We start from the raw sequence: 21,859 nt of genomic DNA on the forward strand, positions 1-21,859 counted from the left end.
CGTATTGTGATAGTGTGTCAAATGCACACAAAGGTGCATGCTTTGACATACGTTTATGATATGTGCACAACTGCAGAATCCGCTTGCATTACCATTACTAGGTAATGGTACCCCAAACACGGCTGAGCAAACGTGTTTTTTCCCTCACCTTTACACTTGTGAGACTGTACATAAACAACCAGGAAAATGGTAGAATACGTGGTTGCCAAATTTGCGACATGTACTACTTTTCCTCATTTGGTGGATATCCAGCCACCCAATGGGGACATGCGCCAAATGCAGTAAACAAATGCCCACCAACGTGCAGGAATGCACGTAATTGTCGCGCCCATATTTTAATGGGCCTAAAGCGTGGTGACATCACTGCACTTGTAGTCCATCGATTACTTGCTGCGTCCCCATTAAGGTATGTCTGTATCATACAGGACTGGGGGAAGAGTTGCAATGCTCTGCAGCCTTCAATGCAATACATTAATAAATGCACATTTTATTCTTTTATTAAGGTGGGTGCATTTATCAATTTTTTTGTAAAAACCTTGGAATGTTTTTACGCTGTACACACCATCTAAGCTCTGCACAGCGTTAATGAGCACCGGGAATGCGCACAGGAGCGGGAACGCGCCGGCGGCAGCGATCGCCCTCACGCCCGCGTTCATGCGCTCCCACCCCTATCACGTGTCCAATCAAAGGTCACATGACGCGAGTCAGCTGAGCTTCTCCAACATGGTGCCTGTGTCAAAGTAGAGAATTGTGTAATGCGGAGCTGATCCGCTCCTCCGGATAGAGCAACGTCAGTTATCACAGCAGATCGGTGATGAACGGGCCTGTGAGTTGTATGGCAGATAAGCCGGTGTGGGAGAGACCATGGAGCCTGGAGGAGATCAGGAAGAGCAGCCATAGCTGGTCACTGGGGGCCGATGCCGGGGTGAGTGACGGATCTGTGCCCGTACTTCTCTGTTATTCTCCATGAGGATCCCCGAGACCCTTATGTGATGGTCACTCGCTCACATCAATCACTTTAAAGTGTAGATAGACTAACCTTTTTTTTCTACTTTCAGATATGATGGAGAAGGGTTACAAAACTCAAGTTCAAGTTCATTTTTTTTTTTGCCTATTGGGGAAATTTCTCTTCACTTCCTGTCTAGTGGAACAGGAAGTTATTGTAAATCTCTTAATGTGAGAAGAATCCTACTCATAGACAGTTGTCACCTGCTAAAGCAGGGGTGGACAACTGCAGCCTTCCATCTGTTGTGGAACTACAAGTCCCATGAAACATTGCAAGACTCTGACAGCCACAGGCATGATTCCCAGGGGCAGAGGCATGATGGAATTTGAGGTGAAAGCACAGCTGGAGGGCCGAGGTTGCCCACCCATGTGTCAAGGTGTTCCCAACTGTTTGTTACCGCTTACTCTGGTGACGATGCTAATATTTTGCATTTCCACTCACTTTATTTTTCACTGACAATGGCCGTGACTACAAAAGGTGTGGTGAATGTACAGTACATGTGATAAAACAAATGTGGTGAATGTACAGTATATGTAATAAAACAAATGTGGTGACGTACAGTACATGTGATAAAACAAGTGCTTTCTCACCTTAAGTTTTAGTTGCACATTATAACATAACCCCTGTAAACCTAGATAGGGATGTGTTTGGGCTTGGTGTGGACCGAGTTTGCGCAACACTGTAAGTGACACATTCCCTTCCGGCCCGATCAGTTGCATCCATTAGACCCCTAATGTCACTTAGGGACCCTCAAGATCTGCTTCACCAGTTTCTTCTCTGGCCACAGCAGCTGGAAAAACGACAGCCTGGAAGTGGCGTAATTCATCAGTTTATCATCACTTCCGCTTTCAGTGATCGGAGGGGAGATCAGCTGCTGGAAGTGTGCTGATTTTTCTCCAATCAATGTACACAAACCCACCATGCCAGTCCTATGCACGTGCGAGGGGCTGGGGATAGCCAGCTAAGGGGGGTGGGCTGGCATCCTGCACCATACAAGTGATCAGGCTCTATAGCCACCCAAATTCTTGTATGTAACAGTCATCACTGACTGTAAGAAATGTTAACATTGTCCTACTCGTGCACATGCAAGGGGATGCGCATGAGCAGGAAAAAAAACAAACGCTGTTTATGTACAGTGACCCGCATCCAAGAGCATGCAGTCAATCTGTTTATATACAATGGACGGACGTAAAAAAAAGCACATTATGTACATAGATTGCTTTATTGTTCCTCTTTATTCAAGTTTTTGTTTTCCCCATGGTTGCAGTACATGTAGCATAAACACTATTTCTATTTTCTTCTAGCTCTTGAATTTTCTTAAGGAATTCTCCCAGCAAACTATATCAAAAACGCACGAGATTGAGAAGCAGTTGGATGGACTGGTTCATGAAGTAAAAAGCACTGACTGCAGACTACACAATGTCTTCAATGATTTCCTTATGTTATCGAACACGCAGTTCATTGAAAATGTAAGTAGCCATGCTCTGCCTCATAGGGAAGCTGCAACACAGAAATGATCAATTTGCCAATATTGGCACTATTCTAGTGAGATCTAACCATTAACACCCATTAACCCCCTTGCACAGTTGCGTGAGTGCAACAGCATGTGTTCGCTTTTTTTTTTTTCACGTGTCGCTTATAGGACAAGCCAGTCACTTCAGTGAGCTGTTTACCATGCTTCTTGGTGCAATTTTATTCACGTGGTGCAGGAAGGTGCAGTGGAGTGCCAGTAACAATGAATGGCATTGCAAAGTGATACGTGTTTTGGTGCACTGCAGCATCTTCACACACGTTGCCACAGCGCACAGAGGTGAACGGGGGCTTAGGCCTTTTCTTCATAACTGTGGCAATGATACTGCAAACTTATAATACTTGCACAGCTACTAATCGATAAGTGGGTGTGATTAATTCAGTCAAATCGTGTTGATTTATTGTGTACAGATGGTAGGTGAACTTGACTCATTTTGATGTATTATTTAAAGAACTCCAGGAAAACTTTTTCTTAACCCTCACAGTGGGTCTACACCCCCACACTGAAAGGGTTAACTGCTATGTTTTGGTCTAGTTTCAAAAATATCAAAGTTAGACTCACCTGAAGCTTCGAGCAGACAAGCTATCACAGCGCTTCCTCCAGACTGTCTTTACCTGTGTTGCAGCATTGGAATGTTCTTCAGCGTTCTCACGCCTGTCTTACACTGTGTATATACATGATGATTTACAGGACCTTAGGCCGCTGCAGAGGAGGGGGAGAGAGGCTGGAAGGACCAGGGTAAGGGTTTTTTTAAACATAGACAAAAACGAGCAGTTAACCCTTGCAGTGCAAGGGTAGCCCCACTACAAGGGTTAATAAAAATATTTTCCTAGAGTTCTTTACAGTAAATCTGCAACGCAGGGTATTTTCAGCACTGCTATTTTTTTCCTTCTGGAAATGCTTATTTTCTGATTGTCAAACTGATCCATTGTCTTCAGGACATTGAGCGTTGACCCAAAACAAAAGTGGAATTTTGTGAGTTCTGACCTAACTTGATGCACGCTTGTTACAGGCTGGTGACTGAAAGTATTTAAGCCAGGCAACTAGTAGTTTCAGAAGGAGGTCTGCAGTGGCATCTGACCTGTTTCCCTCAGTACCAGGCTGAAATGACTTTGTATTTAATTTAGGGCTGTGTAAATTAAAGATTAATTTCTCGATTAATCGTTAAACTTTTTGATCGATTAAAATAATTTTGATCGCTAATGAGAACAATTACCTCTCCGCCGGCTTCCGGGAGTCCCGTCAGCGATCCGGTGATGTCACGGACATCGACGTCACCGGCCTCCTCCCTCCTTCCCCAAGTGGATAATCACACACGAAACACGAAAATTTTAATCATTATCAGCCCTAATTTCATTGTAACATTTTTGTTTTTAGCGAGTGTATGATGAAGAGGTTGAAGAACATATCGTAAAGCCTGAGCAGGGAGAGAAGCCTGAACAAGTAGGTTCTATACAATTTCATTATGTGTGTGTCTGTCACAGTCTCTGTGTCTGTAGATATTGTTGTAAGTGTCAGTAAGGACTTGCAATAAATAATGAGCATATTAGGACAAACGTGTGGCCTTGTGTCTTTATATGATAACTGAACTTGGTGAATTCTAACTTTCTTATATACAGGGGCACATTATTCCATATGTAGAGCATGTTGACCTTAAGTGTATCTCTAGGACAAATTTAATTTTTGATAGAGTGGGGAAAGGATAGACCTTCTGTCAAATTTTTATTGCTGTTTGTGAGAGGTGAGGGGAAATCTTCCAATGGCAACACCTGATCCAGGGACAGCTAGCAGGGTGATTCCCTTGGCTTTGGCAGATTTCCACTAACTTCCTGTTGCTACTCTGGGGCAGATTGTGAAAGGAAATGTCCCCAGTTCTACACAGACAGTAAAAAAATTACCTGACGGGTTTTAAGCTGTCCCTACGCTATACACAACTATATAATCACATTCTCAAACAATTCATCCCCACATAGCTACCTCATGTATCACTTCCCCCTCCCTTTTAGGATGTACGCCCTCATGGGAAGGGCCCTCCTTACCATCTTGTCTTGAATTGTATTGTGATTGTAATGTCTTCCTTATATTGTAAAGCGCTGCGCAAACTGTTGGCGCTATATAAATCCTGTATAATAATAATAATAATATAAAAAAGGTGTTGGCCATACTTACTGGATAATTATCAAAGTGATAAAGGAATTCTACAGCAGGCAGATTCAGATATCCTGTGCTAGGATGGCAATTGGTAAATAGGTTTTATTTAATAAAATTGGTAAATAGGTTTTATTTGAACCTTACCTGGCCCAAATAGTGAACATGCTGAAGTGTAGTTATTCAACTAAATGCCAGAGCTTGTACTGTCCACTAAGACTATGCCATTAATTGGCAGTGGATGGAAAATAGTACAAGGCGAGTAGAAGCTTAATCCCACTCCCATTAAAAGCACCTCAATGCCATGTTTACATGCCTGGGTCTAGGATCCAAGGGAATCCACTGGGACCTATTTGAAAACCAACACTGGTATTGCCAAGCCCGGTTATTGGTGAAAGGCACAATAATAAAAAGGCCGACTTTAGGGACTGACTGTTTTCCCAGCATATGCCAGTACTCTTCTTTTTAAATAACTTAGGCAAAAAAAAGATTTATTTTCATCAGGTGAACTATCAGGTAGCAATAATTTTTACGTTTTTCCCATTTAAATACTTTTTCTTTAAGGAGAAGACCAGAGAACAGAAGGAAGCCGAATTGATTCCGAAAATCCAGGAAGCTGTGAATTATGGACTACGAGTACTGGAAACTGCATTTGAACAGCTAGATATCAAGGCAGGAAATTCTGATTCTGAAGATGAGGAAGTAAATGAAAGGGTTGACACTATTCTGGAGCCAAAGGTAAGTTAGGACTGTGATAATTATTATGACCACCCCATCAGTACTTCGTTGGGGCACGAGATGACTTCGTTGGGCCGCCTCGTGACTCCACGAGATGTTGAAAGGTGATGCGAGGAATCTGACACTGCACTGTTGCCCTTCTGTTGTCTTGTACCAGTCTTGCCGCTCTCCGTTCTGCCCTAACATTGACTAGTCGCTGACGGCCACAATTCGCACATTCAGACCCAGATTTTCGGCTGACAGTCAAGTCTTTAAACTATAAGTAGAGTCTTTTAAGCTATAGAGCCGGCGGATCGCTTGTATGAAGCCCCGAGACGTGCGCCCCATAAACACCTGGCCTTCAAGCAGTTAACAGCTGCTCTTGAACATTTAACGAATCCTGCTGTTTTGCTGATGATCGCTCCATGGCTCCCAGCGCCAACAATCATCCCACGTTCAAAGGCTGTTAAATCGCGTTGTTTACCCATATCTTCAGAAAAAAATTAACTTCTACTGTCGTGGTAAACAACCTGCTACCCTATTTATAATGGTCTCGCCCACTAGCTAACTTCAGCGCGAAATTATAGCTAATTGTAGCTAATTTGCCTACAAACGTCAGGTGGTCATAATAATCTGGCCACTCATTGTATATCCTGGATCGATGTGGGGGGTTTTCCTTCTGTGAAAAATCTTATCACTGCACCAAAAACCTGAAATTGCGGGGCCAAGCTCTCTGCCTTCTATTTCCCAGGTATACTCGCTTGACATGGACCAGACAAGGGATTGCTCAATAATCGATAGACTCACCAATTATTTATTATTATAAAAAAATGTGGCTGGTGTAGTACAACAGTTAGGAGCAGATCTATAGCTGGCCTATTTTGCTTTTATAAGTATAAGAAACCAGTTGGTGATGTAACCCACTAATGTCTGCCACAAACTGACATTTCTTCAAAAGAAAATAACTAATCCATAGCAGCTGGAAATTGCCTTTATTTTTTACTTTTAACAGTAATTAGATGGAACCGGAAACATGATTGTATGGTGCTGTGCTAATTAGAATTTAGCAGTAGTACCTGATGGAATGTTACATGGCTTTTTGATTGATGTCCAATCTCCTTTCAGGATCTTTACATAGATCGGCCACTGCCTTATTTAATTGGATCACAATTGTTTATGCAGCAAGAGGACGTTGGCCTTGGAGACCTGTCAAGTGAAGGTAATTTTATAACTCTAACGGGATCTGAACATCAGATGAGTTTTAACAAACACAACAATTTACCTATGAAGTGATTGTTGCTGCACAAACAAACAGAAAAGTAGTCTACATCAATCCATTCACTTTCAATATCAAAAAATGTTTTTAGGCAAAAAGTAAACAAAGATCAAAAGTGATCATTTCGCAATTGTTTGATGACCCCACACAACTGGTTTGAAAACAATTGTTTTTTTGTCTTTTTTGATTCTTTAAAATTGGTTCAGTGGTTCTAAGTGATCAAAATTTAGTAAAAATCACTTCACTGAAACTTTACCAAAAATGATCAGGTTGATATGTGACACCTACATTAGAATTCAAGTGTCTATATAATTAAACTTTTAAAAGATAAACTCTGAGATCTTTTGTTAACATTCTTATGTAATGTTTACAAGAGGGCATGTGCAATTCACAGGAGACTTGATGTTAACCACCAGAGGGGGAGTGTTTTAATGTATTGTGTGTTTCACATTTTTTGTTTATAATATTTGCCGTAGTGTCTTGCTTTAAGTTTTTAATACAAGGTTATATATTTAGGTAATCCTATCCTGTAGGGGGTCTCTGTAAGGGGTTTGTCATCTTTTTTTCAATAAACAAACATATATGAATTAAAGCTTAAATCCAGCCATATTTAGATGGTGAGAATCAGAGCAGAAAGAGTTTTTGTCGGGTCTCTGTATCTACTGTATATGTGGCCACATTGAATAGCTTTTGCCTTCAATGTGTTTTTTGTTTTACTGTATATATTTTGTAGTCTGACTGCTTATTTTATATTTCATTTATACAGTAATTGCACCAACAGTAGAAATGTTGATACAACAATGGTGCAGAAGCACTGCAGTCTATGCAGAATTTCCAGTATGGTGTTTGTTGTTGTGAATCTGTGCATTTTACTAAAACATTTGTCCTTTGTTAAAATGGACTTGTCAGATCTCTTTAAAACTAGACTACGTATCACAAGGTGTCCACCATTACCTTTTTATTAGTCAGCAAAGCCGCTTCTCTGACTTAGCTGACTCAAAGTGACACTAAACCCAGGAGTTAAATCTTAAAAACGCATTTGAGTATCTTAACTATTAACAGAAATGTATCTTATTTGTGCATCACTCGGCTGTAGATCCCCAAATCATCTCTGAATTTGTGCTTGGGGTGGTGACTACTTTACAGCACGTGCAGGGACCATGGGGAACTAAAGTAGCCACCCTCCAGAAGGAAGGACAGTGTCGGCACCAATTCAGAGATGATTTGTGCATGTATATGTTGCAAAATTGTATTGTGCATTAATGGACTTTTTTTTTTGCTGTCAATAAAAGGTTCTGTAGATAATGACAGAGGAAGCGTTATTGATAGTGAAGAGGAGGAGGATGAAGAAGAAGATAAAGATAATGAAGAGGTAAGACAAGACATCTATTCGAGCATCTGAGGCTGAGCATGAAGCTTGTGATAATTATGTACTCGCCTATTCATGATCAGTATCATTCAGGTCACGCCTATCAGGAATATTGTATGATTAATTACTCAGTTGAGGAGTGTCCATGATAGGTGGTAGGCCCTGAGCACTTGTTCTTAAAAAAAAAAAAAAGGAACTGTACTGTACAAATATAAAACAGTACCTAACTGTGTTGGTGCAATAGTGCACTAATACAACTCCAGTTACCTAAAATCCCTCAATTACAGCAATGTACTTTGCATTTCCTGACAAAGTGTTTTGAATATGAAGTTATGTTTACATGCTTCTATTTTGCATAGTTTAACCAGTTGACATCCGCGGTGTTAAACCCCCTTCCCATCCAGGCCATTTTTCAGTATTCAGCGCTGCGGTACTTTGACTGACATTTATTCCGTCATGCAGCGCTGTACTGAAATGAATTTTATACCCTTTTTTGGAGGCCGTCCGTCCGTTTTTTCTTAACTAGCGGACGGCAAGAGGTTAAATGGCATTCAGATAATTATTAATCTTTTAGCTCCACTAAATATTGCCTGTGTATGTGTACAGGAGTCTGAAGAGGATTTCGGCAACAACTCCGAAGAAGAGAAAAAAATGGTGAGAATACCTTTTACAGTTGGGTTTTAATTGCCTGATGGCTTTACTGTTAGTGTGTGAGAAATTTAAAATGGCTTTACTACATTTTATTAGGCAAAATAGTCAGTAGGGCAAGTTTAGGGGCGTTTATGATATGCACAGTTCTAAAGTTGAAGTACTTTATCCCAAAAGGTACGAATAGACAAGCATTCCCACCGTATGTGCATCAGAAAATTCTGGCACATCCAGCAGAGTCAGAACACAAGGCGTATAAGGATTTTAGTCTAGCAGGTGTCGGGTACCATCTCGAGAACAGTTTAGACTTGTGTTATTGTATAGGACATGAGCTAGAGATGATATCTTACAGAGATGAGACTGTGAGATAAATTGAAGGCTTTCCCATTTGACCTCAGAGATGGATACACATGTTTCCGATTCCCAAAGTTCCGTATATGTAGGTAGTTGAGCTTAAGAACATTTGATTTTGCCCCATTCTCACAAGAACTGGTTAATACGCTCTGGACGGATAGCTATGGATATTTGTTTTTTTTTGTAAACGGACCCCTTCAAGTGAGAGAATGCGATTCATTGCTCAAGAGCAGCACAGGCTGTTTGTATTCAAAGTACTGTAATAAATTGGCTCCTTTTGTGCCTGCATTATTTAGACCTCTACATCTTTTATTTTATCAATATCACCAGCATACAGCCCTGAGTGATGAGGATGAAGATAATGGATCAGACCTGTTTGGAGAATCAGATAAAGAAGATGAGGAGGAGGAGAATGATAAATCTGTAAGATATGCCATCTGTTTTGAACTTCTTTCTGTATAAGTGTTTGTATTTTCATTGACAAACCATTACTAGGATAAGTTTACATGCTACTTTACTGACCTCATTGATTTCAAGGTGCTCCTAGTTATTGTAGAGGTATTATACTGCCTCATGGACTAAAAAATGGCACAAGCATGTATCTTCAAAATTGACCTGAATTCTATTGCCTTTTGTTTTCATATCCTTGGTGAGCTTACTCGTTTTAAACCGTGCCACAGACCACTATATATTGTTGTAGAACTATTAATTGAATTGCATCATGATGAGTCACTTTTCATATACACAGTACACTATCAGCATAGGAACTAGCACCAATGGCGACAATACTGTTCCTCTGAGTAAAATAGAGTCAGCCTAGGAGCTAGCGCCAATGACGACAATACTGCTCCTCTGGGTAAAATGCAGGCAGCTTAGGAACTAGCAACAATACTGTTCCTCTGGGTAAAATTGGAGTCAGCCTAGGAACTAGCACTAATGACGACAATACTGTTCCTCTGAGTAAAATGCAGGCAGCCTAGGAACTAGCACCAATGACGACAATACTGTTCCTCTGAGTAAAATGCAGGCAGCCTAGGAACTAGCACCAATGGCGACAATACTGTTCCTCTGAGTAAAATGGAGCCAGCCTAGGAATTGGCACCAATGGCGACAATACTGTTCCTCCTGAGTAAAATGGAGCCAGCCTAGGAATTGTCACCAATGGCGACAATACTGTTCCTCCTGAATAAAATGGAGCCAGCCTAGGAATTGGCACCAATGACGACAATACTTTTCCTCTGAGTAAAATGGAGTCAGCCTAGGAACTAGCACCAATGCTAATTATTTGTTTTTGCCCCAGGCAAAGACTAGAACAAAATCTTTTGCTGATGAACTGGCAGCCCGAATACAAGCAGAAATTCCAAAAAGACTGGAGGCAGATGAGCCATGTAAGTACATTTCTGACACACGCACACGCATTAATGGATTGTGAAAAGTATTTATGGAGAAAACTATGTTGTATGACCTGTCCAGACACATATTTGGCATTGCTGAGAGGTCTAATACACTTTCTGTGGGTTTTGGTGTTTTTTTTGTTTTGTTTTTTTTTTAGCTATATCCTCAGAAATCAAAGTCAAGAAAGAAAAAGTGAAAAAAGAAGTTAAAAAGCTTCCATCTGATGGTAGGGCATTCTTTATATTAAAGCAGTATTAACAAACTATGTGTACTATCTATTTTATTAAATGTTTGTGATATAAAACTTTAAAGAATCACTTTGGAAACAAACTTTTTTTGCGATAACTGTACGTGGTTAATTACATTAATGATAGTATTCTGTATTTGAGTTCTTCTTTTTTTTTTTTTTTTTTTTTTTTTTTATTTTTTTTTTTTTTTCTTTTTTTTTTTTTTAAACTTTTTTTTTTTTTTAAACTTTTTTTTTTTTTTAAACTTTTTTTTTTTTTTAAACTTTTTTTTTTTTTTAAACTTTTTTTTTTTTTTAAACTTTTTTTTTTTTTTAAACTTTTTTTTTTTTTTAAACTTTTTTTTTTTTTTAAACTTTTTTTTTTTTTTAAACTTTTTTTTTTTTTTAAACTTTTTTTTTTTTTTAAACTTTTTTTTTTTTTTAAACTTTTTTTTTTTTTTAAACTTTTTTTTTTTTTTAAACTTTTTTTTTTTTTTAAACTTTTTTTTTTTTTTAAACTTTTTTTTTTTTTTAAACTTTTTTTTTTTTTTAAACTTTTTTTTTTTTTTAAACTTTTTTTTTTTTTTAAACTTTTTTTTTTTTTTAAACTTTTTTTTTTTTTTAAACTTTTTTTTTTTTTTAAACTTTTTTTTTTTTTTAAACTTTTTTTTTTTTTTAAACTTTTTTTTTTTTTTAAACTTTTTTTTTTTTTTAAACTTTTTTTTTTTTTTAAACTTTTTTTTTTTTTTAAACTTTTTTTTTTTTTTAAACTTTTTTTTTTTTTTAAACTTTTTTTTTTTTTTAAACTTTTTTTTTTTTTTAAACTTTTTTTTTTTTTTAAACTTTTTTTTTTTTTTAAACTTTTTTTTTTTTTTAAACTTTTTTTTTTTTTTAAACTTTTTTTTTTTTTTAAACTTTTTTTTTTTTTTAAACTTTTTTTTTTTTTTAAACTTTTTTTTTTTTTTAAACTTTTTTTTTTTTTTAAACTTTTTTTTTTTTTTAAACTTTTTTTTTTTTTTAAACTTTTTTTTTTTTTTAAACTTTTTTTTTTTTTTAAACTTTTTTTTTTTTTTAAACTTTTTTTTTTTTTTAAACTTTTTTTTTTTTTTAAACTTTTTTTTTTTTTTAAACTTTTTTTTTTTTTTAAACTTTTTTTTTTTTTTAAACTTTTTTTTTTTTTTAAACTTTTTTTTTTTTTTAAACTTTTTTTTTTTTTTAAACTTTTTTTTTTTTTTAAACTTTTTTTTTTTTTTAAACTTTTTTTTTTTTTTAAACTTTTTTTTTTTTTTAAACTTTTTTTTTTTTTTAAACTTTTTTTTTTTTTTAAACTTTTTTTTTTTTTTAAACTTTTTTTTTTTTTTAAACTTTTTTTTTTTTTTAAACTTTTTTTTTTTTTTAAACTTTTTTTTTTTTTTAAACTTTTTTTTTTTTTTAAACTTTTTTTTTTTTTTAAACTTTTTTTTTTTTTTAAACTTTTTTTTTTTTTTATTTTTTTTTTTTTTTTTTTTTTTTTTTTTTTTTTTAACTTCAAATGCCATAATTCTAATTTTTATCCACAATTACATGCAACCCAAGCTGCTCAAGAAAAGTCTCCAGGGTTGGGCCCTCTATAAATCTGACAAAAGTGCTTATTAGACTCATGAATCCATTACATGTACTGTCGTTTTCCATTGCTAGTGGCCTGTTTTGATGGTCTCTGTGTATTTATGAGTACTCTAGTTATTTTGCAATGATGTTCAGTAGGTAATGATAACTCTTATTGTAGGCCTGCAGACAATGACCAGCAGAGAAAATAATTCAAACTTTATCTTTCTTTCTTTCTTTCTTTCTTTCTTTCTTTCTTTCTTTCTTTCTTTCTTTCTTTCTTTCTTTCTTTCTTTCTTTCTTTCTTATTCCATTATACATCATAAAACAATATGAAGTATATGGATTTCATGTTTTTTCATTTGTACTTCTTTACACATCATTCTAGATGAAGAGGATGACATGTTCAAACCACCCAAACTTACTGATCAAGATTTCTTTGGCAATAAAGGAGGTCTCTTCAGTGGAGGAAAGGGACTTTTTGACGATGATGATGAAGAAGAAGAGGTTAGTAAAGCTACATGGATTTTTTTTTTCTGCTATCAAGTCTCCAGAGTCTGATAGGGTAACAATAATTGTTTCTTTAACATCAATTCTATTATCAGATAGATTAGATCGTTTATTTTTAACATTCTTTATGTACCATCAGGCTGCTCTTTTCTCTGACCTCCAAACCAAGGAACACAAACCAGCAGAGCCAGCACCTGTGGCCAGGCCAGGTAGGAATATTTTTTTTGAGAATCCGATGCCTGTCCTTTTTATGTGTTTTTTGTTTCAGATTTTAAATTTTGTTTTTATTGTCTGTAGAAACGTTGCGTCCTGATGTGAAAAAGAAGCCACCATATGGAGGGGTTTCCCTTTTCCCAGGTAAGGAAAGGGAATTGATTGAAAAATCGGATTTGCATATTTCACTGGTGAATTTTGATGATCTGATTCTCCTAAGTGTGTAAATGCACATTTCCCTTATCTGGGGATAGTCCCACTGTATATGGATCCCAGCAGTCAAGAGTAATAAATACAGCAGTTCCCTGCAGATTGGGTTGTTGAGAATACAGATTTGCTCATTTTGCAGTAATGAAACTATGTACTCAACTTTGAAACCACAAAGATTTAAAGTAGTACTCCTACCTGTTACTTTGTTCATATAGGGGAGAGCAACAGGTTCACTTAAATTCCTTCTGCCCAGCAACACAATCTCGGCTTCCCTTTATTCACCTGCTTCTTTGTTTGGCTGCTAGAAGCAAAGAGAAATACCTGGTACTTCAGGGTATGGGTCGCATGTGACTGGCTCCCCTTGATTCTGATTTACAGCCCTGGTGCTATGTAATTGGGCAGTGCTCTCGCATGTGGGAAGCGAGAGAGTCCTTAACTTGTGACTTGGAGCTCATACGGGATTACCTTCATGCGAACACGGTGTTCAAATGGGTCACATTGTTTCTATGGTTGTCCTGTTAGCAGCTCTATTTTAACTGTTGTTTTGGATAATGTAAGTATTGTGTTTTTTGCAGGAGGAGAGAATGTGATCAATCCCTCTATCTTGGCAGACAAGGAAAAAAGAAAGCCTGCTACTCCTACGGATGTTGCTCCAAAGCCTGTGATGAACACAAGTCTGTTTGATGATGATGTGATGTTTGGTGGATCACCTCCAGCCCAGCCTGCAGGTAAAATGAAACCAATAGAAACTCCCAGGAAGAAATTACAACTGACTGTTTTACATTTGTGTTTCCTCTATATATTTTACTGTAAAGATTTTATGCTAATTGTGGTAGATGATGTGTTGTGAATATATTTCCTTATTTGTTAAATATTTACTGCACAATTTGGCAGAATAATACAACATTCCAAATGGGTTCCTCTGAAGCCATTCATTTAGATTTTTTACCAAATGCATTTCTATTCCTAACCCTTTACAAAATGGCAATAAACATAAATTGCAGTTAATTCATATGACAGTATGACTATTTACAGGTCTTCATGAGAGCAATTTATAACCTTGGTTCATTGATGGTTTTTAAAGGGTTTGGTTAAAAACTTTCATCCAAACAACCAGTGTCTCCTCTTTGCAAAAGTTAGCACTTGCACTGTTTACAATACACATTGGAATGCTATGTCGGTGAAGAAATAGTCCTTATTGGTGGAAAGATTGCCTACCATATGGCTTTTATCTTACTGTTACAGGGCACCTGGCAAAGTGCATCTTCAGCCAAATGGCTAAATTCACCATTAAAGCACATACTGTAATGTGGATATGGCTCTGACTAATATTATCACACATTCTTGTCATATACCCACCTCCCTGCTGTGGTACATGGCTGGATAACATAAAGAAGATATTGACACTTTTCCAGCTTGCAGTTTAGCAAGCTTTTGCTACTAATAAACATAATTTCACAAGATGGCACATGTTCATGAAGCAGAACCTGATTGGTTTGTAATTCTGATCCTCCTGGTCTCAGCTTGAGACCCTCTGTGCAAGCAATTACTGGAGGCTCAATTCATGACAGATAAGGTACATTCACTAGTTGCAATAAAATACATTTATTTATATTTTAATTAAAGCATATCTGCTAAAATGGTTTTCTGAATGTTCATTGAGGTACTGGCCACTTTCTGAAGTTCAGCTTCAAATCTTTAAATACTGCTAGTATAATTACCTGAAATATTTACTTTAGTACATTTTTCTAATTACAGAAGCAGGTTAAGAGTCACTGCACTGTCATCCGAATGTACATTAGTCAATAGGAATTAAAATGAACATGCAAGATATCCCCCATGGAGGACTTCTCATTTTATTATTCAGTAATGAGACTATATAGTAGTGAAGTGACAGGGAAAGCTATTTAAGCTTCAGGCATTAAAGTGAAATCGTTTTCCCCCTCCCCCCAATGTTAAGTAAAACACTTACCTTAAATGATGTCTCTTAATCCGATCTTCCTCTTCTTTCCTCTCCTTTTCAGCCTTCTCTCCAGCGCTGCGGCGGGTCTCCGATCCAGCGCTGACTCCTCTGTCCTTGCTGGCACTTCCTGTCCCCTGGTGTCTGCATGCGGGTGCACGTGACTTACCTTGCGTCTCTCCTCGTCTCCCGGCCGAATATCCGAACTGCGCATGCGCCCGCCCCAAGATGTTTTGCGGCCACCTAAACAGTTTCGGATTTTCGGACGGGAGCACGCAGCGAAGACAGCGGTAAGTTTAAACCGCTTTTAACGCGTTTTTTAAATTTTTTTTTTTTACTTTTTGCATATATCTACTGCTCGCTAGCAGTAGATATATGCAAAAAAAAGGAGGGTTTAGAAACCCTTTGAACTATTGGTACCTTCTTGCTTGTAGGCCAAGGGTTTCTGAACCGTAAAGTTGAATGCATAGATTTAAATAAAATATTTTTATATTAAGTTCAACGTGTGTGTTTAGCTCTTTGCCTGAAGTTAACACCATATATAGGTATTGTATACCACATTTGTCTTTACTTGGGCATAGATAAGTGTCCATGTGTGCTAGACCCTTGTAGAAGAGGGTACAAAATCAACAAAACACTTGACTGCCCTACACAACAAATATATGACAGTTAAACTAATTACGTGAAACTAGGTCACTGTATCTTAACAGTTATCTTCTCTGTATACTAGAGGCACAGCCCTGTAACTGGAGGATCTGATGTAGCAAACACACATACATAGAAAATTGAATATGCTGCATACAATAACTAATCCATTCCAATTTGGCTTTTTAAGCAGTTTTGAAATGCAAACAAACACCTGTTTGGTTTCTATAGCCAGCAGCTCCAACCTGTAAATGACCTTTGGTACTGGGACTCGGGTTTATATAACAAATTGTTAATACTGATTTCTAGTTCATGTACGGAAAACTGTCATGCCTGTGAAAGTTCTCATCCACCCAGGTCATTCTATATCTGTAAAAAATAAATCAAGGCAACTTGAGTTGCTTTATATTTCTTGAAGACGTTTCACTGGTCATCCAACAATCTTTCTCAATTCAGAATAATCTGAATTGAGAAACTAGTCAGATGACCAGTGAAACTCTTTTGCCAGTTGCCTTGATATTTTTTTTATAGCTGACACTTGTCATGTTGTACTATGGCAATTTGCTATTTTATATTCTTGCTGTAAGGAGAGTATGTTCTGGTACATTTGCTACTACCTACAATGAAGATCTGAGTTGTTTAAATGAGCTGTTGAGTGTTTTGTGTAATGACGCTTCCCTAGGCTGAACCCAACCACACTGCCATAGTAACTGCCGTGCAGTAAGGAGGCTCAGAGGATTAGAGCAGGCCTTAAACTTGACAATGCCAACATACAAGTGTATTGTTGACTTGTATAACACCCCCTATCACACATTACATATATTGCTACATTACAGGTGTTCTTTAACATCCTAAACATGTGCTTCCTCCTTTGCAGCTAAAGCCAAACCAGCTGCCGATCTATTTGTAGATGATGGTGACTTATTTAATGACAACCCTTCTATGCCTCCTGCTACAATTACCAAAAATAAAGTGGCTGCAGACCTGGACAAAAAGGTATGAATGCTGATGATGTTGTATTGGCTATTATAATGTTGTACAATAATATAAATAGTTTATGGATGTCTCTATTCTTGCTATAAAATATGTGGTAAGGAGGAACTCCAGAATGTGGGGCCAAATGTAAGCAAATGATCGCCAATGAGCTGTCAAAATGCTGCATCTCGGTTTATTTATAAATGGCATATCTGTATTTAAAATCTTTGGGCATTTTCTTAAAATACAGTACCAGCCTCATTGACTGACTATACCCTGCTGAAAAAACTTTGGTCTGGATTGTAAACTGTATCTTTTGGATCTTTGATTCCAGATTCTTTATAAGAAATAATGTTGACATCATTGTCAACATCATGAGCAGAAAGCACTTAAAGCTTTGTAAATGTAATTATTTTGTTATGCCGCTGAATTATACATTTATAATCTTTGTTTTGTTCCAGACTATACAGATGCCTACTGAAAAACCTCAACCACCTGGACCATTAAGCAAAAAGCATATCAAGGGTCTGTTCTCTGATGAGGATGATTCAGAGGTATTCTCAAATGAAAAGCATATCCAGGACAATATTTAGAAGGTCTGCTTGTCGGAAATAAACCTCACACAAATTTGCTGTCAGTGCAGATAAATAATGTAATCCATGTTAAGCTTAGTCCAAGACTTGTGTGTATAAGGTCCCCTGCACTTTTTAATGGTATGTCCAGACCTACTAACATGATCCACCCATTCCATAAGGAATAAAATACTCTTTTCTTGACCACTCTTTTTATATTGAACACAATGCCTGCTTTTAATTAACTAATCTGAGGAGCCTTTTACAGTTGATCTAAACTCACTAAAATTTTGTTAAAGCTTTAACATGTTAATATCAAGTCTAAGGTTGCCGCTTTCATTACAAGAATACTTGGTGATCCTGCTATGACGGCACTTCCTGCGATATGGTGACGGCTGTTTCCAGCTGTATTTGTGCATTGTTACCATATCACATGTGGCCAATAGAGACTACAGATGGTTGCTCCAACACACATGCTGTGTTTGCACGGTCCACTGTTGTCGCTACGGTAAACTGGTCCAGAGAAATAGTGTGTAGCAAAGAATGGAGCGGAAAAAAAATGCTAGATGAAATCAGAAGCACTGAGAGGCAAGAAAGGAATAAACAATGGGTGAAAAGAGTAATTTCAACTGGTTAGGGTTTAGGTCTTTATTTAACTATTAAGTGGTTTAAGTTGGCCGGTAAAAAGGGAAAAAAAAGTGTTTTGAGCTAGAGATTTTTTTTATAATTGGAAAAATCAAGAAATGCTCCATGTCCCTATTATCTCTTTCTGTTATTTCTGCCATTGTATCTCTTCACAATGTTAGGTTAACTCTGCTCAATTTTTAATTATCAATTTTTGTCTTATCAGTCAGATTTGTTTTCACCAAGTCAAGGTGCCAGCAAACCTATAGCAGCAGCAGTATCAGCAGCCCCAGCAACTAAGACCAGTAAAGCCTTGTCTCTTTTTGATGATGAATATGAGGTAAGCTTTTTCATTTCTACAATTGTTTCTAAAAAAAAAATTATGCTCATTCACAAGATCTTGTTATTATAAAAGGCATTTCTTTCTACCAGTTTATTTATGTTCTTTCTTTATACTTTTATTAAAGGTGTATTAACATTATTTCTTTGGCTTTTTGTTAAAGGCATGCTTGCTGTGTATCTGAAACTCTTTTGTTTTTACAGGAACTGCAGTGCTCTCTGAGGCCCCGTTCACATTGAGCGATTTATCGCGCGATTTTTGCAGCGATATCGCTCATATTTCCGCACTATATCGCTCTATGTAGCTTCACCAATACATTTCAATGTAGCTGTTCACATCTCGTCGCTCAATATCGCTTGTAGCTCATCGCTGGTAGCTTGTCGCTTCTACATGACCCTTTTTTAGAGCGATATTGCTCCTGATTGCATACAGCCCAATAGGAAGATGTCGCTCGACACGTCGCTCAACGTCGCTCAATGTCGTTCAATGTCGCTCAAAGTCGCGCGATTTGCATGTCGCTCAGTGTGAATGGGGTCTTAAGCTCCCTTGTGGGTTTATTGAACCCTGTGGGCAGCATCCATGGGGTACACAAGGACTGTTGGGTGTATAGGATATGTAATATCTAGCATTAAACAATTAGGTCCATACTTGTTTTCAGCCTAAGCTTCCAGAACATTATCACATATTTGCATAGACATGTCAAGTGTCATGCTGTCTTAGTCTTAAAGTGATATTAAAGCCTAACTTTTTTTTTTTTTTTTTTTTTTTTTCTTTTTTTTTTTTTCCTATTTCTAGTGGCTCCCCGCAGCGTACTTCCCCCCGCCCCCTGCAGGGTGCCACCTTTGTGCTAATGGAGGCACCCGTGCCCGCTCGTTTCTGCAGTGGCTGTGTGCGTCCATAGACACACACAGACCTGTGGTAGGCAACGCCCCTTCCCTCTTTGATGGCAGAGGAGCCTATGGCTCCTCTGCCATCAGTATCCTCCCCCCGCAACCCGGAAGTTTGGGGAACGGAGGATCTCTTCGGACCGGCGGCTGGGACGAGCGCAGCCGACGGGTAAGTGTGGAGGGGACTGGGGTAGAAAAAAGGTGCTGGCCCGTTTTTACCCTAATGCAGAGAATGCAATAAGGTAAAAGCCCAGACCTTAATACTAGCACCTGATGCATGGCATTTGTTTTGTCATGCCCGGGTAAACCCTCTCTGTCTGTCTCTCTATACTTTTTTTAAAGTATATCTAAATCAAAAACAATTTTAGATCAACTAGAGAAGATTTAAACCCCCTGTCAGTTTTTTTCTATCTGTGTTCCATTTTGGAAAATTTACATTCACTTCCTTTCCCATAGACCGGAAATAGAAGGAAATCTCTCCAAAATAAGGTAAATCCCCTCTTAGACAGTCGCAACCAAACGAGTTCCCCATTCGGACAATCACCCCTCTGATCCTGTTCCAATGACCCTTCCAAATTGTGGAATTTCCCTCACTTTTAATCCCAGTGACAGTGATCACCAGGGCACATAGTGTGAGACTCTCCAATGGGTACAGAGACGGCAATGGAAACTTTATCCAAAGCTACAAAGGTTTTGATAGTGGGGAAAACTCAGTAATGATTAAATCTTGTAAATGTTTCACTGCAAAAATCATGTAAAATATACTGTACATGAATCTTTAAATACTGTACACTGTTCCCGTACACCATGTATAATGGGGTTGTTAAATTTCCCTAATTTGATGTTGAGGTTCTTTCTGGCAATATTGAGCTCCTTTTTTTTTTTTTGCATCATTACATTAAGTACAAGAGCACAGATAAGAATTCCCGACTTCCTTTAATATGCATTCTTGTTTATGTCAGTGATTCAAAATGTTGACATATGGGTGCCAGCATAACAACCTGGCAACTAGCATTTTTTGAATTGATTTAGCAAAGTCTGGCCCTGTATTCCTTTTATGACAGGTGATCTTTTGATTTTTAAATCCATGACATTGCCACAGATGACGTTTTTATGGTTTTGTCAGAACTGTCATGGAGTTGAAATGTAAACAATACACAAAAAGAAGAAATGATTACTATAGTAGCATTTGATCCTGAAATGGTCTGAGAAAGGTTTGTTCTCAATATTGCTACTACTGCAGGATATACATTATATATAATTTTTTTTTTTTGCAAAACATTTAAATCTTCTGTTTTTGGCTTTTCCATCCTGCAATGTTTCAGGACTTGTTTGGTGCTGCACCACAACATAAGCCAATGCCTGCCGCTACAAAACCAGTTCCGCAACCCGTATTACCTGCAGTCTCAAAATCCCAAAAGTCTATTCTGTTCAGCAGTGATGAAGAGGTGAGATTTTATGACATTAGCATTAATGGAATACTAAAATGTAAAACTGAACTGTCTGTTAGAAGTGATTGCTGCACTGCCTTTGGAAAATCACACGACACACATCCCCATCATTATAAATAGATTTAAAAAATCACCCCAACACAACAAAATGTGCTCAGCACAAAGAATTTACCTCTGATGATGATTATCCTAGATCAGGATCCAGGCAGCGTTATACCTTGCGACTCTCATATAGTGAAGGGTACCTATCATTTACACTCCCTTTCCTCTCCCCTTGTCCATTCACAAAAACCTTTTGTATTCTGTTCACATGGCTTTAGGTGAACTTTAAAAGCTATAATTAAAATCGGAATAAAAAGTACATACATACGAGTATCTACATTTAAAATGATCACATTCACATCTACATCTTGAAGAAAGATTCCCATCAAGTGCTCATGCACCATGAAAACAAGACTTTGAAATGCCCCAAAGCAGTAGATTACATTGTGGGAGCTATTACCTTTTTAATTTATTTAGAAAGAAGGATATTGGGCTCACCTTTTGTCTGTGACAACTACTCTCTGATTAAAGAGCCGCTTATCACTTCTTTGCTAACAGTGGGAAAACCCAGTATTCAGAACAGATTAGCAGCAATTCCTATCACTGCTGTATACAGGACTATGTGTTTTGTTTTTATTTTGTATTGTCAAAAAAGTGTTTTGTTTTTTTTAATTGGGCATCTGCACTGATAACACAGGTATACATGTTTTACAAATGTAGTAAGATAAAGAACATTATGGTTTGCAGTATATACTGTATATAACAGTATATGCCAGTGAGTGTACAGTCTTAAGTCTTAAAAGCCACAAGCAAGCCATAACAATGTTTCATTCATCGATCACTGTACAGGAGCCAGTAAAAGTCTCTCATGACATTAAACCAGCTGATAAGAACAAGACAGACTCCTCGGTTCCACCAAAGTCAAAGGAGGAGGAAAAAACTGAGAAGAAATCCAGCTTATTTCATGCCAACGAGGAAGATGATCTGTTTGATATTACAAAAGACAGGTAATGATTAACTATTAGTGGTGTGATTGATAATATATAAAGCATCTTCTGGCAGCACCAAATTTTCAGCCTTAACTCATTCAGGCCGCAGTCTGTAGATTAACATTCTGGGTCACAGAGCCCCATGCTGAGAGAATGTTCATCTATAATATTTTTTTTTTTTTTTTTT

General features: G+C 37.4%; 1 protein-coding gene across 1 annotated transcript in view; it reads left to right on the forward strand.

Moving 5' to 3' along the window:
* The first annotated feature begins 790 nt into the window (after positions 1 to 790).
* Positions 791 to 21,859, forward strand: part of LOC108798491 (WASH complex subunit FAM21-like) — a 36,910-nt gene continuing 15,841 nt past the window's right edge. The window contains exons 1-19 of the mRNA XM_018570254.1: positions 791 to 925; positions 2,311 to 2,475; positions 3,915 to 3,980; positions 5,250 to 5,423; positions 6,528 to 6,621; positions 7,971 to 8,050; positions 8,657 to 8,701; positions 9,380 to 9,472; positions 10,350 to 10,437; positions 10,602 to 10,670; positions 12,643 to 12,761; positions 12,904 to 12,973; positions 13,062 to 13,121; positions 13,763 to 13,915; positions 16,670 to 16,788; positions 17,229 to 17,321; positions 18,190 to 18,303; positions 20,516 to 20,638; positions 21,533 to 21,690. Coding sequence (XP_018425756.1) covers positions 815 to 925; positions 2,311 to 2,475; positions 3,915 to 3,980; positions 5,250 to 5,423; positions 6,528 to 6,621; positions 7,971 to 8,050; positions 8,657 to 8,701; positions 9,380 to 9,472; positions 10,350 to 10,437; positions 10,602 to 10,670; positions 12,643 to 12,761; positions 12,904 to 12,973; positions 13,062 to 13,121; positions 13,763 to 13,915; positions 16,670 to 16,788; positions 17,229 to 17,321; positions 18,190 to 18,303; positions 20,516 to 20,638; positions 21,533 to 21,690 — 1,994 coding nt within the window. The 5' untranslated portion in view covers positions 791 to 814. The remainder of the gene's footprint in view (positions 926 to 2,310; positions 2,476 to 3,914; positions 3,981 to 5,249; positions 5,424 to 6,527; positions 6,622 to 7,970; positions 8,051 to 8,656; positions 8,702 to 9,379; positions 9,473 to 10,349; positions 10,438 to 10,601; positions 10,671 to 12,642; positions 12,762 to 12,903; positions 12,974 to 13,061; positions 13,122 to 13,762; positions 13,916 to 16,669; positions 16,789 to 17,228; positions 17,322 to 18,189; positions 18,304 to 20,515; positions 20,639 to 21,532; positions 21,691 to 21,859) is intronic.

The sequence above is a fragment of the Nanorana parkeri genome, unplaced genomic scaffold (assembly GCF_000935625.1).
Source record: "Nanorana parkeri isolate BGI_ZX_2015 unplaced genomic scaffold, ASM93562v1 scaffold1488, whole genome shotgun sequence".
Classification (NCBI taxonomy): Eukaryota; Metazoa; Chordata; class Amphibia; order Anura; family Dicroglossidae; genus Nanorana; species Nanorana parkeri.